Source organism: Delphinus delphis, chromosome 6, assembly GCF_949987515.2.
Source record: "Delphinus delphis chromosome 6, mDelDel1.2, whole genome shotgun sequence".
Lineage (NCBI taxonomy): Eukaryota > Metazoa > Chordata > Mammalia > Artiodactyla > Delphinidae > Delphinus > Delphinus delphis.
The window spans coordinates 83,693,764-83,710,850 of NC_082688.1; the positions used below are offsets into that span (position 1 = coordinate 83,693,764).

General features: G+C 38.7%; 1 protein-coding gene across 2 annotated transcripts in view; it reads right to left on the reverse strand.

The window, feature by feature from the left end:
- Positions 1-6,741: 6,741 nt before the first annotated feature.
- AGTPBP1 (ATP/GTP binding carboxypeptidase 1) overlaps positions 6,742-17,087 on the reverse strand; it is a 169,423-nt gene continuing 159,077 nt past the window's right edge. For both annotated transcript variants that reach the window (XM_060014981.1, XM_060014980.1), the window contains exon 26: positions 6,742-7,595. In XM_060014981.1, coding sequence (XP_059870964.1) covers positions 7,418-7,595 — 178 coding nt within the window. In that variant the 3' untranslated portion in view covers positions 6,742-7,417. The remainder of the gene's footprint in view (positions 7,596-17,087) is intronic.

Sequence of the window (17,087 nt, forward strand, 5' to 3'; positions counted from 1 at the left end):
TATGAACTATACTTAAAAAAAATTTGGCCAAGAACTCAATCATAAACTAATACAAATATAAAGCTGGAGTGTTTAGGTTATCTTATTCTTGTTTTGTATTATAAAAAGGCTATATTCCTCTAGCTAAAATTCAATCTAGAAAAACAGGTAATTGTGGGCTTATTTCTAAAGCTTATTTCTTGGCCCTGTCAGTTAAAGTGATAATGAAGCTACAGAATAAACTATCTTCCCAGTAAAAACATAAATTCTTTAAAGAAAGCAAAACAAAAATGAACTTTAGGCTAAGTCTATGCGACAAAATGTACTCTAGGTAAGTGTGTTAGACAAAATTCTTTTCCCTCACCATCACAGGTATAAAAGCAGCCTTGAGGGAAAGCAGAGAAGACAGAGAAAGGCTTGTACTAAACCATTACCTATTTTGTTAAACATAAAGACTCCAGGGTCTTTTTCCTTTAAAAAAATAGATATCTATAGATATCTATATATATAGATATCTATAGATATCTATAGATATCTATATAGATATAGATAGATATAGATAGATAGATAGATAGATAGGTAGATAGATACATACATAGATAGGTAGATAGATAAAATGGTTAGAAACAAAAACTGGATGGACTACCTTCCTCCTAACCACCCATAAAAATACTGATTTGGAAAATAGGAGAATCATTCCATGGGCGAAAAAAGAAAATGTTTCCCTTGAGATCGTTTTCATGAAGCACCCAGGAGAGTGCTTCACACACACCCGATACTGTCAGGTTTCGCTCTGCCCACATACCTTGGGGACCCTGTGGTGCATAGTGATAAAACAGCTGAATATTTTTCCAGTGTCATCAAACTATCTACACAAGGCTGGCGGGGATGGCTCGTTTGCAGAGGTGGCACAGGCCACCGATTACTCCCTGTGAGAGAAGCACAGGGTGGTCGGCAAAGGGGCCGAGGGTGGGTCTGAGCCCCAACTCTGCTATATACTAGAAGTCCAGGTAAGTCATATGGCCTCTCTAAGCCCCACGTTCCTCACATATTAAATGGCAATGCTAATGTATCTGTTTATTAATAGTGTTTGTGTGATGTTCAAATGAGGTAACCTTTAGGAAAGCACTTCTTAAACTTTAAAGAGCTGTTGAAATGCTCTTTAATCTATGAATCTTGTGTGGATGAAAGGCAGGGATCTGTAGTTCCAATCAGTGGGTGGATGGAAACTGGTAACTGAGTAATATTAAAACTTCATCCCTTTATATTTGCTCATTGGTCTAACTGATGTAACTCAACAAAGGGATCTCTGTTCCCTCTCAGCTTGCTCCCTGGGTCCATCTTGTTATATGATGCACCATTGAGGAGGTATTCACTTTCAACATTAATATTTCACAACATTTGGGTCCTCCATTACTACTACAGAGAACTTTCAAGATGCTGAAAAGTCAGCTCTTGGGATAATATTCTTTCTGAACAAACCAATAACAGGTCTCATCACTGGAGGAAATAATTCCTGAGTTTCAGGTAGGCAATGACAAAAATATGTCTTGTTTCTGGCCCAGTAAACTTTTCTGGCAGACACAAAATAAAAATGAGTTTGTCTGACATGTTTGAGTGGATATCTGCTGGTCTTGCCTTCCCAGAGTGTCTCTTCCTTTTAACATCTCTCAGGACATATGCTTTGGGTGGACCCAGAAGGTTACTGGGTTTTCAGGTAGGTTTCAGACATACACCTGTGTAACAGACATATCTTTTCCAATAACAGAAAATTCAATTTTAAACAGCCTACACTTTGAAGGTGATTTATAACTGATGCAATTGAGATTTCACATACAGCTTGACACAGGGCTCAAGTGAGAGAAAGACCCAGTTCCCCTCAATGTCTTGCCTCTGTTCCTTCAACACTGGCTGTCTTGGGCACACTCTTCTCTCAGGGCTGTATGGTGGCCGCCAGCTGTATATCGTTCCTTACCAAGACAGGGTCTTTGCTCCAGCACTACCTTCGCAAGTCCCAACAGTCATTCTGTTTGGATTGGCTTAGATAGTGTGCCCGCCCCAGACGCTCAGCAGAAAGAACAAGCTGGCTGGCTCGGCTCAGGTCACGGGCTCCACTCTTGAAGTAGGTACCTCAGAACACACAGATCTTGAAGGCTGGTTAGGGCAATGGGGAGACTGGATGTGTGCCCACAGCATCCTGTAAGTGATCTGGGTTAAACAGTGGTGTCGTTTTTGATATTTTTTCATCTTGTGTAGCTCTTCAGGAGGGGGAAATAAAGGTTGGCAAAGGTAGCTATCATTGGACACTCCTCTATATTAAATACAAATTATAATCCTTTAACAGCAAAATTTTTAGATTCCGAAATGTATCCTATCCAATTCGTGCACTGTTTCAAGTGCCCACATTTTGAAAGAAAAAGAAAACAGATGAAATGTCAAACATTTCTAAGAATTAAAAGGAGGAAAACAGGAGAGAAAATAATCATAGATAATACGAAGAATAGGAAAGCATAAGTAATTTTAAAAAATAATGACACTGTAAGTAGAGTACACAACTTGACTTCACTATTTTACTATGAGCACTGAACATGAAAATACATTTTCAGTCTTAAAATTCTCTACTTAATTACACCTTCAGCTAGAGAAAAAAAGCTTACAGAGAAGTCAACCTATTCTCAAAGGTGTAGACTTCACATTTATTTATTAAACACTAGCCTTTCCACTTTAATTTCCAGTAATGAGCATCTTTGCCTTTTATAATTTCTTCACATTTATCACAGATCTTTATGTGGCCTAAAAGTACACTAAAAATATTTGGAAGATCAGCATCATAATTACCCCGACCGGATTTTTCTGGCTGCTCACCTCGTCTTCGCTGGGCACTCTATCAATGGTGTCTTTGAGATGGAGAGTAGAATCCAGTTGATATTATAAAAATGAACCTTCCTAAATATTTGGAGCCATATCTCTTCAGCCCTTTAAAGCTGTCTGGGTTTACGGGTAGGAGGGCACTACAGATCCATTTCCACTTCACAGGGCTGAGTATGTTGTGCGCAGATGCACATCCACAGAGACCCCTTTAGTACTCACCAATGTCAACCATGTCCCAGACTCCCAAATACCGCTCTGACTGGCCTGCGTGATGCCTCAGATGCCACCATAACAGGGCCATTCACTTAGATTTAGGTACTGCATGTTTAGCAAACTCAAATTGAAAAACAGGTTGAATGACTCAATACCCCCAATAACCAGCCATGCTCTGGAGACTTGATCGGATTTGACAGAGGGTGCCAGCAGGTCCAAGAGCCTGAGTATAAAGAAGGCCTATGAGGTAGAATGGGCAGAATAAATGGCCATGGGCTTAAGTGACTGTTCAGGGTCTAGAAGGAGGAGGCCACCACAAAGGCAGACCAGTATAGGTAGGTAGAAGTGCTTTATAAGTATCATTAATAGCGGAAAGCAACTGAATTGTAACATTTCAAGGACTAAATCTTCAAAACACTAAGGCTCATAAAGAAAATGAGACTTTCTTCTTAGTTTCCTTTTTTCTATGCAGGAATTTGAATATGCTTTAACCAGAGAAATATTTACTTAATAATTAATGACAATATTGTCATGCAAAGTAGAATAGCCTTTCAATTAAAATATTGCTTCAACAGGTTTTTTGCTAATGGAGAGAACTAGGGTTTACATACAGCTACTAAACTTTCACCAAAATAAGAGAAAACTTCACTGATTTTCAATTACTATTTTGTAATGATTAAAATACATTAAAATAAAATTACTATTTTGTAATGATTAAAATATGGGAAAATGAAAAGATTTATAAAGATACATTTATAGTTTCATTACAGTAATTTATTTCTGGATCATGCACAAAAACAATTCCATTAGTACACTTATTGTATTAACCATTTCAGTGCTTATATTAATATGATCATCTTAATTTGCATACTTGAAATTCAGAAGTATCATATCCATAGCGGTTCATATGCTCTCCAAAGTGGAACTCCAGCTTACTTATTTAGAATTAGGATTCAGACAAATGTCCATGTTTCTAAACATCACACAAAAACTGGCAAAAGTGGCAGAGACTGATTAAGAAAGATACTTAAATGCAGAACAAAATCCTGTATTCAAACAACACTATGACAGCAATAAAGGAAAAGCCATTGTGAACCATAGGTTTTTGCCAGGCAAATTTTATAAGCTCAAGAAAGACCGACCCTCGAGCTTTTAATATTCCTCATTTTTGGGGGAAAGGCAAAGAACAGCATCTCCTTCTTCGGTAAGAATATGAGGCTAGTTGTCAGGAGACCTGGGCTAAAGCCCTGGCTCTGTCCCTCAGTGACCCTGTGACCTCACCTGATCTCTGCCTATTTTCTCGATTCTGCAAATTAGCTTGATGTCACTCATCCCTGGTGCTGAGAAACTGCGATGCTGAAAGAGCACCAGGTCATACCAGTGACTCTCACAGTGTGGCTCCTGCAGCATCACCACCTGAGAACTTTTAAGAAATGCAAATTTGGGGGCCCCACCCAGAAATCTGTGTTTTGAGAAGCAAGTCCAGGTGATTCTGATGCACACAATATATACCGTATACCAGGGATCCCCAACCCCCAGGCCGAAGACTGGTACTGGTCCTCGGCCTGTTAGGAACCGGGCCGCACAGCAGGAGATGAGCGGCGGGCAGGCGGGCGGGCGGGCCAGCAAAGCTTCACCTGCCACTCCCTGTCGCTCCCCGTCGCTCCCCATCACTCGCATTAATGCCTGAACCATACCCCCACCCCACCCCCACCCCCGGCCCGTGGAAAAACCGTCTTCCATGAAACCGATCCCTGGTGTCAAAAAGATCGGGGACCGCTGCTGTATACAGTTTGAGAACCACTGCATTAGATCAAAACTACAGCTAAGAAATTCACAGTTCCGAATTCAACGTAAATTAAATAAATCTAAATTCCATAATAGACTCAGTTTATCGGCCACAGTAATTTTCAGGATTATGGCACTGAAGGCTCCTCAATCATTCTTTGAAAATCTAAAAAAACATAGCCACAAAGGTATAATTTAGGGCCTTTTTAGCTACAAATAGCCTATGAAACTTAGTTTTACCCCTAATTAGGAAAGTTAGGATTTTAAAGTATTTCTTACTTTTCCAAAGCTATTTATTGTTAAAGAAAAAAGTCATTTCCTAACTATAAAGACCTTCTCTTCAATCTTGTGAATAATTATTTAATAAAAGGCATATTCAGGTTTGTAAATATACTAAAAGATATGCCTGATCTATAGAAAATATTATAGCAGTACATGGTAAGGGGTTATTACACTGCTAACATAAGAAACACACGTTCTGAGTTATTCTGCACTTTCTAGTAGCTGCAGATGCCTTCCATACAAGACTACCTTGGTTTTTAATGTCTAGTTTTATAAGATCCAAGAGAAGTGCACATACAGACACTGTGGCTCCATAATCCACCCTCTGAAAAAATTATAATTATATATGTAATTAATTTCTATATGTAGAAATAATAAAATAACTTTATGAATTATTAGATACATTATTAAATAAATAATACTTTACCTTGCTAAGGTATCCTCATCTTTCAGGTCACCACACATTAAGAGGGCTGGTTCAGTTTCACAATCTATTTAGTCTTGATTTTCTGACATTAATAAGAATTAGGCTATTTAGAGAAAAGGCCTCATTATCAAGGCCCCTTGCTATGTTTTTAAACATGGTTCCTCTGACACCAAAAAGAAGCTACACTGTGGATGAAATGCCTCAAATAAAACAATGAAAATCATTGATTTGGAAAATGCAAAACTCTGAAAAATACTCTTTTATGATTTCTTTTCCATAATTACAGGTTTTTCAAAAAAGATTTTAAAAAATTCTCTTCTGGAATAAGTGAAGATAATGTGCCAAAACCAAAGCACCCGAGTCCTGGCAAGAGTCTATTCATAAGTTATCTTTTTCGATTTGTTTTGTTACAACAGAAACTTAGTTCTTAAAGCACTTATCCAAAGACCCTGGACTTGTTTTATTTTACTTGAGGACAAAGACATTCCTGCAGCAGGACAGCTTAAACTCGGGAAGATGTCACTACAAGAAAAGGCTGAAATTCACTGCCATCTTCTAGGACTCGGTTACCAGTGTCAGCATGCCCTGAATTCACTTTAGCACATCTAATAACAGCACAGCTCAGGAGGTGCTGTATAAGCTTCGTATACATTTAATACTGGCTCATAGCCTCACTGAATTTTTAAAGCTTTTTAACAAACTGACTGCAGTGATAGACTTTAGGTGCAGCCATGAGACACAATTTTAGAGAAAAGAGCTGTTCAAGTATATTTTTTATGATAGATAGGTATACTTATACTATAAAAAAACTTAACTCTAGGGCTTCCCTGGTGGTGCAGTGGTTAAGAATCTGCCTGCCTAATGCAGGGGACATGGGTTCGAACCCTGGTCCGGGAAGATCCCACATGCCTTGGAGCAACTAAGCCTGCGAGCCACAACTACTGAAGCCCGTGTGTCCTAGAGCCTGAGCGCCACAACTACTGAAGCCCGCGTGCCTAGAGCCTGTGCTCTGCAACAAGAGAAGCCACTGCAATGAGAAGCCCAGGCACCACAATGAAGAGTAGTCGCGGCTCACTGCAACTAGAGAAAGCCCACGTGCAGCAACAAAGACCCAATGCAGCCAAAAATAAATTTAAAAAAAAAACAAAAAAAACTTAACACTAGTAAATTAAGCATTTTTTTTTTACAAATTTTTATCAATGTTTTCAGATGTCAGATTATCATAATATTCCCCCAAAGATTCTACAGACCAAATAATCTGAGCTGGTTAAAAAGGATGAAAAAATGAATGCAACATTTAATAGAGCTTTTATTTGTTTAACTTGGTAAATGTAGAATGTAATGGTTTCAAGGAAAACTCTGGAGTATTTCAGTCACAACTCAACAGTTAACATGATTCTGAAGAACAGTCTTATCTTCAATATCTACCCACCCTTACACAGACACATCTACAGGAATCCATGTACATACATATTAGTTTTCAACAACCCAGGATTCTCAACAACTCTAGAATTTAGATTTTATTTTCTCACACACTTCAAAATTATCCATTTGATGCAGGATATAACCATAAGGAGATAAAAATTCATGCAATGATACTCAGGTTTTGAAAAAGTAAACCCAATATTTGATACTTCAATGCTATGTAAAGTGCATTGAATATCTAAAATAAAACAAGTGCCAATTTCATCATTAATTAATAATAACATATTTATTGTCTTGAAACCAAACAGGCCCAAGCTGCTTTCTGACTTTCTGAGTCACCTCTCTATACACTCACTGCTCTCAAACTTCCTATGTAATGAAAACCAAGATATTTCATTTCTTCTATGCAGTTCACAAGAGATGGCAAAGGGCTCAAGGTAGGTATGTTCTTGATAATTCAGAGTCAGAAAGTACGTCTTCTTGTGCAGAAGGTTCATAGTCTCCTGCATTTTCAGCCAATTCAATATCTAACTCATCATTACTTTCTGCACTGTAATCAACTTCTTCAAGGAATCGAGGTTCATCTTCATCCAAAACATAAGTGGTGGGGCTGTAGCCAAAGCACATGGAACACACAAGATTTCGTTAGTTTTCAAGGCTCTGATATAAAATTATTTGGCCATACTGGATTAACTTTGATTTCAATATAATACAAGTAATTTGGGTTAATTTTTTAAATGTTACCCAAATGAACAAATTAAGAAACTTATAATAGCAGAAATCTATTGCATTGATAATAAAGGGTGAAATGCTGATTTCTAATTATCTGACAAGAGTGTCAATATATATGCTACAATTAGATAGCTACAAAAAACAATGGACTCGCTCATTAGGTTACTTCTTTGAAGGATTCCATCAATTTGTAGACTCTAAAAGTGTATTTTAATCACTATAAATCAAGTAACAGATAATTTCAACAGGCTTTATAAGGAACTGTGGTATCTAATTGGTTCCTCCAGTAATGCCCTGAAACCACTTATTCTAAGTCTGTAAAGTAATTATTTGCCATAAAAACGGCCCATATACCCATCCTCACAGTTTCCACTGGTCAAGAAAAAAAATGAAAAACAAGTGAACACTCCATACCCAGATTACTTACTTTCCCTTGGGACACAGAAGAAGATATTTGCTAAAAGCACTAAGTGCTTCTAAATATTTCATTAGGCAGGTTGTTTGGGATTAAGACAGCCCTTCCACTAGGGTAACATATTCTTTCCTCTTCAAAAAAAATCACAGTATTCTGATTTCTCCCCATTTGGGAGATTTTACACACACACACACACACACACACACACACACACACACACACACACACACCCATATCAAAGAAACACTACAGAAACGTTTCAACGTCCCCATTTTGTGACCAAAACGATCTCAGCTTCATATAGATATATGTTTGTTTATATCCCACCTACTTCCCATTGCTGATACAATTAAAAGCTATAAAATTAGACAATAAAAGGGGAACAATAATCTTGTCAAATGAGCAGAGAAAGAGATGTTATTAGGCACCTAAAATGAAAGAATTCCTGCAACTGAATATTAAATTCAGTTCAGATATCTGGAAGTTTAAACAGGAAAGACAAGTTAATGGATTATATTGTTCTAATTTTCTGAGACATGAAGGCAAAACTCATCTGGTGAGAGTATCTTTTCTCCTAGAATTGTTTCAATCTTGCTAATTAAGGAAAAGAGAGTAACACATTGCAAAACCACCTTGATCTTGTATAGTAAACTTCCTCTTAAACACTGAGAGCTTGCACCATGATACAGTAGTCCTGATAAATCAAGCTGAGTGGTTTGGAAGATTGTGTAAGACTTTACAATACATCTAACATTCACAAGAACAATTTCACCATTATGCAACTAAAATATCATCACTCTGTTAGGTTTTTAGAAAAAAAAAAGTTGGATTAAAAAATTATTTGCCTTTAAAATGACAATTATTCTCTTTCTTTTGAAAAACTGTTAATTCATTCCATCTTGACCTTGGTGTTTCAAATTCTCAGGGTGTCCCAGGGAAGCTAAATACTAAAAAGTTAATCAATTTGAACAAAGGGAAAGAGTTTAAAGAAAAAGCCTAGTCTTAGAAACTGTAAGTCAATAAGGAAACTGAAGGAGAGAAGTTAATTTAGGGACAATAAGGATGCCCAGGATCAAGCCACAGAAGCTTCCAGAAAACAAGGAGACTTGGAGCTGGTAACAGATGCTGGCAAGAACTTTCAGACAGAGAAGCACAACCTGGAAGGCAAGCTCCTGGAAATTTAGAAGAAATCCCACAATAAGGAACGTTCAGGGCTCTGGATACAGAAGATAATTTAAGACTGTACGTTCTTGATTTTGGCTTATTCACATGCCACCTGTGACATGAATGCCATTCACGTTCTGGCATCACCCATTCTAAGAGCCAGGAGTGGACTGGTTTCATATACTTAGCCCACTGCTGTAACTCACACTGGCCCTGATATTCGACTCCTGTTTCTGTGGATCCTAACAAAATCATGTTCCTAGCCCAGCTTCATTAACCCCTAGCCACAGCTGAAATATTCGGTACATCCTGCAATGGTAACGGGGCCATCAGTGCTAACTTATGGTGGGGAGCGGGGCAGAGGGGACAGGAGAGGTCAGTAGATCTGGGTTTAAGGAGCTAGGGGGATACTGAGATGAGGAAAGAGAAGGAAGAATACAACCCCCATCACTCACTGAAAGCAGCCTTCTTACTGGCACTTTAGATGCTCTTTTATTAAAGCCCACCCTGCCCCTTCTCTATAGTCGCCCTTTGTACCCTGCACATTCTATCCGATGCTTCTCATATGCATTTGAAACCATCTATCGAGGGCCTGTCTTCTCAGTACTAAATCATACGTGTCTCTTGGCACCTCCCGCCGGTCAGCTCCCAGACTACCTGATATACTGTAGCCCTGAACAAATGTTTGCTGAACTCTATGAGAAGCCACAAGGTTGACAAGATCACCCATTTTTCATATCACCCAACCCCAGTGATTTTACCTTAGTGAAAAAACTTAAGGCACAAGATCAATCCTAACAACTCAGCTTTACTTTTATTAATAATTCCAGCATATGTTTTGAGCGCCTTACAATTTAGGAAGTTCCTGCACACACGTGATCTCACAATAACCTTCACTTCAGAGAAAGACTAAGGTAATTTGCCCTAGTGTTATAAAACAATCCCTTTATATCAGCAGAAAGGAATTCAAATATTATTTTAATCATAAAAAAAGAGAGTCTAATATTTTTATTGGGGTATAGTTGTTTTACAATGTTGTGTTAGTTTCTACTGTACAGCAAAGTGGAGTTCCCTGTGCTATACAGCATGTTCTCATTAGTTATCTATTTTATACATAATGTATACGTGTTAATCCCAATCTCCCAATTCATCCCACCTCACCTTTCCCTCCTTGGTGTCTAACCAACGTTTAATTATTTCCCATCACTACTACGTTGCTTTTCCCACCACTACTTCCTTGTTCCCCTCATTTTCTTCACATATGTTTACTCCTTTTGCCCTGTTTTTGTTTCACTCTAATAGTTGTTCCATATATACCTGCCTTAATATCCTTCTATTCTGGATTTTAGAAACATTTCATTCTAAAAGAGAAGAGCATTTTAATTCAAAAACAAATCTTCCTCATGCTGCTTCAGGGAAAATGTCAAAACTTTCCCCCAAAGGGCATTCTCACAGGACAAATCATTGAAATTCTCTGTTGTATGGTATCGTTATGATGTGGAAAAGGTTTATAATTCTGCTTCATTCAGATTCAGAAAGTTTTCTGGCTATCCTTATGGTAAACTATTAAGCACTGCACAAAATTAAACCAAAAAATTAAGTGTCTCCCTCAAACGTACACTCATCTGCTGCCATTACAGCTGTTCTGACATCCAAGACACCAGGGTGTAGACCCTCAGCTCTGCTACCTGTACAAGCACGGAGGAAACATGGAGTCGGCAAGTCTGGGTTTGTGCCTCTACCCCTCTGTTAACCAGCTGTGTGATCTTGAACAAGTCACTTACTTTCTCCAAGCACTGGTTTTTCTCAAGGGTATAGCGGCCCCACCACCTCACAAAGTGGACTGGCTCAAATTAGATAGTAAATGGGAAAGCATTTGAAACCCCTAAGCTGCACAAATATAAAATGTTATTATGACATTAATAAAATCTACCTTGTTAAAGAAAAAAGTAAATCAATCTTTCTCAATTCCTAAAGAGTCCAGGTGATGGGCTGCCCCAAGCCCAGCAGACTAAAAATGCTGCCTTACCTTTGTAACTCCGGATCCTCCCTTAACCCTGCACTCTTTTACAATTCTGAGACCAACCTACCTGTTTTCAGACAGTAAAATTTAAAAATAAATAAATAAAGATACCCTGGGGAAGAATTTCTGAAACTTATTTACAAACAGAAAAATATTCCATTGCCCACATTGTCAGAAATTTGTGACTCGCTGACTGTGTCTTTCTTGTGTTGAAATGTTAAGTCTAAGGTGAAAGAAAATCTCTATCTGCACAAATATTGGAGAGCATTTTACTTATATAATCTGATCCCTACCCTATAGCCTCTACTAAATATCACAAAGTTAACAAAATTATCCACAAAAAACACAAATAACAACTTCTGTCAGTCTTAAGTGCCCACGGCATACATATAAGTACTTGCACACACATTCACACGCAACACACACGCGCACACACACACACACAGAGTGTACAGAATGTATAAAAAGAGATTATTTATCTATTTGGGGAAAAAAAGGAAATTAAGTTGCTAATTTACTGATACTTTGTTGAAAAAAAAATGTAACAGTTGCCTTCGGTTAACAGTAAGTCACTAAACTCCAACTTAGTTTGCTATTGATCTAAAAACTCTCCTTGTGCATAATGAGAGCGTTAAATGGTTAATTCTCAAATAATACAGGGCAGCTCCAAAAACTGAAACCATTCCCTTTCAGTAATTTTGCTTAGTCATTTGGAAGATGCAAGACATAAGGAAAGTACAGGGGAATTTTGGAGTTAGACGTGGATGCAATTCCTGGTTCTGTCAGGAATTACTAGATGGATGACCTTGATAAATTCATCTCTGAGCCTCGATTTACACACATATGTAGAGGGGTTACAATTCCATCTGTCTCTGGTCATTCTCAGTAGAACATTTCTGAGATAACAATCCAACTTAACAGAAATTCGGAATGGGCACGTGTGTTGGGGGTCCCAAGACCACCCCAGGTTTAGTGATTTGCTAGGACAATTTACAGGATTCAGCACGGAGTTGTATTCAAAACTATGACTTATTATAGTGAAAGGATACAAAGAAAAATCAAGAGAAAAGGTGCATGGGGCAAAGTCGAGAGAAAACCAAGGGCAGGCAAGGGCAGTGGCTAAGAGGCAGGGTAGTCATCAGACCTTTCAGCAATTTCAAAAGAATGCAGGCAAAAGTTGGAGTTCAGAGCTGCAAAGTTTCCTGAAGGAAGGGAGTTACAGAGATGTGACCCCCAACAGTTCTGACCTAGAGGTATTTGACAAATTCTTAAAATACACAATGCAAGAAGCGGAAAAGCAAAGCAGAAAGCAGCAAAACAAATAAAACAGAAAATAACATAATTTTTGGCAGTCTTGTGGTGCTAAGGAAAGGAGAAACACTGGGCCTTCAATTGTGACCTCTGGAGGGCTACAACTTAGAAAGGGGGGAGGGGTGAACCGAGAATTACACAAGCTTCATAAGTTTTGCAAACCCTTCTCAAGTCAGCTCAGTTCCTCACTCATTTGGGGTGATCTGCCCTATTCTACGGCATGCCAGAGGAGAGATGAATCCTCTCTGAATGAATATGTGCTCTTCTTATTCTGATATATTATATTCTTATTTTGAAGTCTCAAATAGACACCTATGTGAGAAGAATAACTTCATTCTTCGAAGAGGCTGCCAAGAATTTAACACATAAATATCTATAAATGTATCTGGTCATCAAATGTCTTGTCCAGGCAAGTCTTAGAGACTAACAAGGACTAACTTGACACCTACTTGAATCTCAATGATAAGGATGATCATTGCCTCCTCTTATGATAAGCCTCAAAGCTTTCATTATAGTCAAACCTGGACTGTGGTCCTAAGTGCTCACTTAAGTCCCAGTTATTTTTCTAGATGATTTCAATTTCCTCTGTATTTGTGGGTACAACAGCATTTCACTGACTTAGTACAAACACACAAATGGTTCACTTTTAGTTATAAGCAGCTATGATTTCCAGGGGACTTGGAAGTTGTGATATTATCTTCAATTACATGGCATGATTTATCTGCCTAGAAAATATTCCAATAGCAATTGTAGCTATAAGAATTTTCTACGTGGTAGTAATAAATGACTCTCATATGCAAACCAGACTCAAATATGTGCATCACAGTCACTAAAAAGGAAGATCCATTTTTAAGATTAGCTTGATTAAATGGTAAACTGTACATTAAAAATGGTGCACATTAATATTAGTAAGCTTTACTATACTAGATACTGCTGTGAACATTTGTCCACAAATGATCTATACTGCCAGAGACTCTCCTTGACCAAACTTGAGGCAGGGTCCTCTGAGTCCTCTTTCTGACTTGGCCCTGACCTGGGTCTCTGTCCTTAGTTCAGTGGCTCTGCCTGCTTACTCCAGGTTTAGCAAGAATCTTGCTGAGTCTGTTAATCCCTTACTCTCGGTATCTGATCACCCTGGCCTGCTTTCAGCAAAAATTCTGTCATGTCCGTTTAGCCAGGATCTCCCTTACCTCTGATGTTTCCTCTTAGCAATTTTCCATCCACAAATCCCCACTCTATACCTCAGCTATAAATCTCCACTCTTCCATACTGTATTCAGAGTTGAACTCAACTCACCCCTACTGCAAAACCCCACCATAGCAAGTCCTCCTGAATTAAGTGTGCCTTGCTGTTCTTTAACAAGTATCATGAATCATTTTTTTTCTTTAACAATATTAATTTAATTTGCTGAGAAGAAAAAGTTCTTATATACTTACAAATAAACACTAGCTTCACATAAAGAAAGTGGATAATATGGAGGTTACTATTTCATTCTAATGTTAATAGTGTGCAGCAATCAATATCTTTGTATTACGTTACCAATAACTTCCAGCTATCCTCTCTTATACTTCTAGGGACAGGGTAGAGCCTTCAACCAAGAACATTATGAAGTTAACTGGTCCATAGACCTGTACTCATTTCCTGTACCTTAGTAGAAATGTACTCTACATTCATCAAAACACATCAAATTAGATTTTTTTTTTTTTTTTTTTTTTTTGCGGTACGCGGGCCTCTCACTGTTGTGGCCTCTCCCGTTGTGGAGCACAGGCTCCGGACGCGCAGGCTCAGTGGCCATGGCCCACGGGCCCAGCCGCTCCGCGGTATGTGGGATCCTCCTGGACCGGGGCATGAACCCGTGTCCCCTGCATCGGCAGGCGGACTCCCAACCACTGCGCCACCAGGGAAGCCCCTAAATTAGATTTTTAAAGAAGCATTCACACAAAATAGAACTAATGTTAAGCATGTTTTAAAGGCTTTCTTCAGCTTAAGACCTATTTATTTTATTAGTTGCATTAGGAAAAATTTCTCATCAACTTTTCTTATGTCTTTGTATATGCACAAAAAGGAATTAAGTAGTGATACATGGATGAATCTCAAAAACAAAGGTAACTGAAAGAAGCCAGACACAGAAGGTCACATATTGTATGATTCCATTTATTTGAAACATCTACAATAGGTTAATTCATAGAGGCAGAAGTCAGATCAGTGGTTCAGGGGCTGAAAATGCTGCTTAATGAGTATGAGGGTCTCCTTCGTGGGTGACTAAAAAATGTTTTGGTACTAGACAGAGGTGACTGATGGTTGCAAAATATTGTAGACAAACTAAATACTATTAAATTGTTCACTTTAAAAATGGTACATTTCATGCTGTGTGAATTTCACCTCAATTAAAAAAAAACAGGTCCAAATACAGTTTGATTATAAGATAATAAGTAGGCTTCATTTAAATACGGCTATTTTTTTATTACAATAAAACAGTGTATAGAGTTTGGTATTTTTCAACTTCACTTTCCCATAATGTTTCAAACATACTTAAACTTAAAACCATATGCCTATGCCTATTATCCTGAAATTTAGTCACCATCACAATTTCCTAATGAGAAGTATTGTTAAACGCTTTATCAGTTCTCAAATCCTTTAAATGAGGGTCACTGAGAATACTGCTTAGTTCAGGTAACAGGTAAAATAAAAACACTTTTGCTAAGTTCAAAAACACTATATAGCTGTGTATGGTCAGGCCACTCACTCAAGATCGCTGTTCTCTTGCTCCCTGTACATCCCCCACTCAAGGAGTGCCTGCCTCACCCACACCCTACTGGCATGACTGACCTTCCCTCTTAATCACAGAGCCTAGTAAGTAACTTGCCCCACGCCCCATCCTCCCACCCCTACCCCCAGCTTAGTGATCTTCTACTCTTCAGATCAGAATGGCTCCACCTGCTAGTTTATCAAAAGGGCTGTGAGGGACAGGCTCTTCTGCTGGTTTCCCTGGTAACTGGTGAGGCAACCTGATGCCAAGTCTCTGTGTAACTGGTAACACCCACCCCCACCACCGGTAGTGAAGACTGCGGCCATGTCCTGCCTGCTGTCTCTTTCCAGGACCTTGCATCAGACATGTAAGAGTCACTATCCAATAAACCAAGGATGTCTCTAGCTGTCTCTGGGCTCGCTCTTCGGTTTTAAGGCTGGGCAATTACAAGGCGTGCAGGTCTGTAGGGTGTAGCCTAACAAGCTTTAAGTTTTTAAATGAGTTCTACCAACATTCCCAGCTTTGACCTAAAAGAAACACACCCCCTAGGAAAGACATAATGCAGACTTAAGTGTTGTATGAAATGGAATTTTTATTACACAACAAATACAATTGGGTAAAGTTAAAATGATTTGTGCGTGGCAATTTCCAACAAATGCCCTAAGAATATAAAACATAATTAATTTTCAACCACAGGCTTCACTGAGAAGCAAGTTCTATAATTTATGGTAAACATAGTGGACCTCAAAAGCCACTAAGATGATGGGAAAAAAAAATAACTTTTTTAAAAAGAATAAACCCATAAAAAAAGAAAACTGGAGGGGAGATAATAGCAAAGAAGAGATATCAATAAAATGTTGGAGGATGGAGGAAGATGGATGAAATTAGTAGGCTTGAGTTCCAACCTCCTCCAATTTGCTGAGCATCTACAGTAGGGGAAGCCAAGGAAAAAAATGCCGATTTGTATTACAAAGCCCTAAAACAGTTCAGGAATTGAAGATAATGGTTATATGGGGGAACTGAAAACAGAATTGGTTAAAAGGTATTATAAAGAGCAATTAGATCTTTAGATCCCCTTGCTTGGGCCATGCCCTAGTTCAAAGAGATGGAAAGTTGACTTTCTAAAGACTTTTTATCAGAGAGGCTACTCACTTAGGGCAAAAGGCAGAAATGGGGTAAAGGTGAAGAGAGTAAGTGAAAGTCTGCTCAAAGTAAGTCCTACTAGGCTCCCAGAATGCTGGCTTATGCCCCTGGGCAATATTTCTCAATTTTTAAAAATCATCCTCCCTAGTTTTTTGGGGGTTTTTTCCCCCTAATCCCCCCTTAATTAACTACAATTAAGAATTAAAAAGATAAATTTCACATCAGATTAGACCCAGCTAAAGGAAGCATGGGTGAATCAAAGGTTGGTTAGGAAAAACATCCAGAAAAAAGCAGATGGACAAAAGAATAGAAACTTATTCATGACAGTAAAAGACACAGAGGATATAGTAAAAAGGTCAAACTTAAAAGTAAATGGAGGGCTTCCCTGGTGGCGCAGTGGTTGAGAGTCCGCCTGCTGATGCAGGGGACACGGGTTCGTGCCCCGGTCCGGGAAGATCCCACATGCCGTGGAGCGGCTGCGCCCGTGAGCCATGGCTGCTGAGCCTGTGCGTCCAGAGCCTGTGCTCTGCAATGGGAGAGGCCACAACAGTGAGAGGCCTGCGTA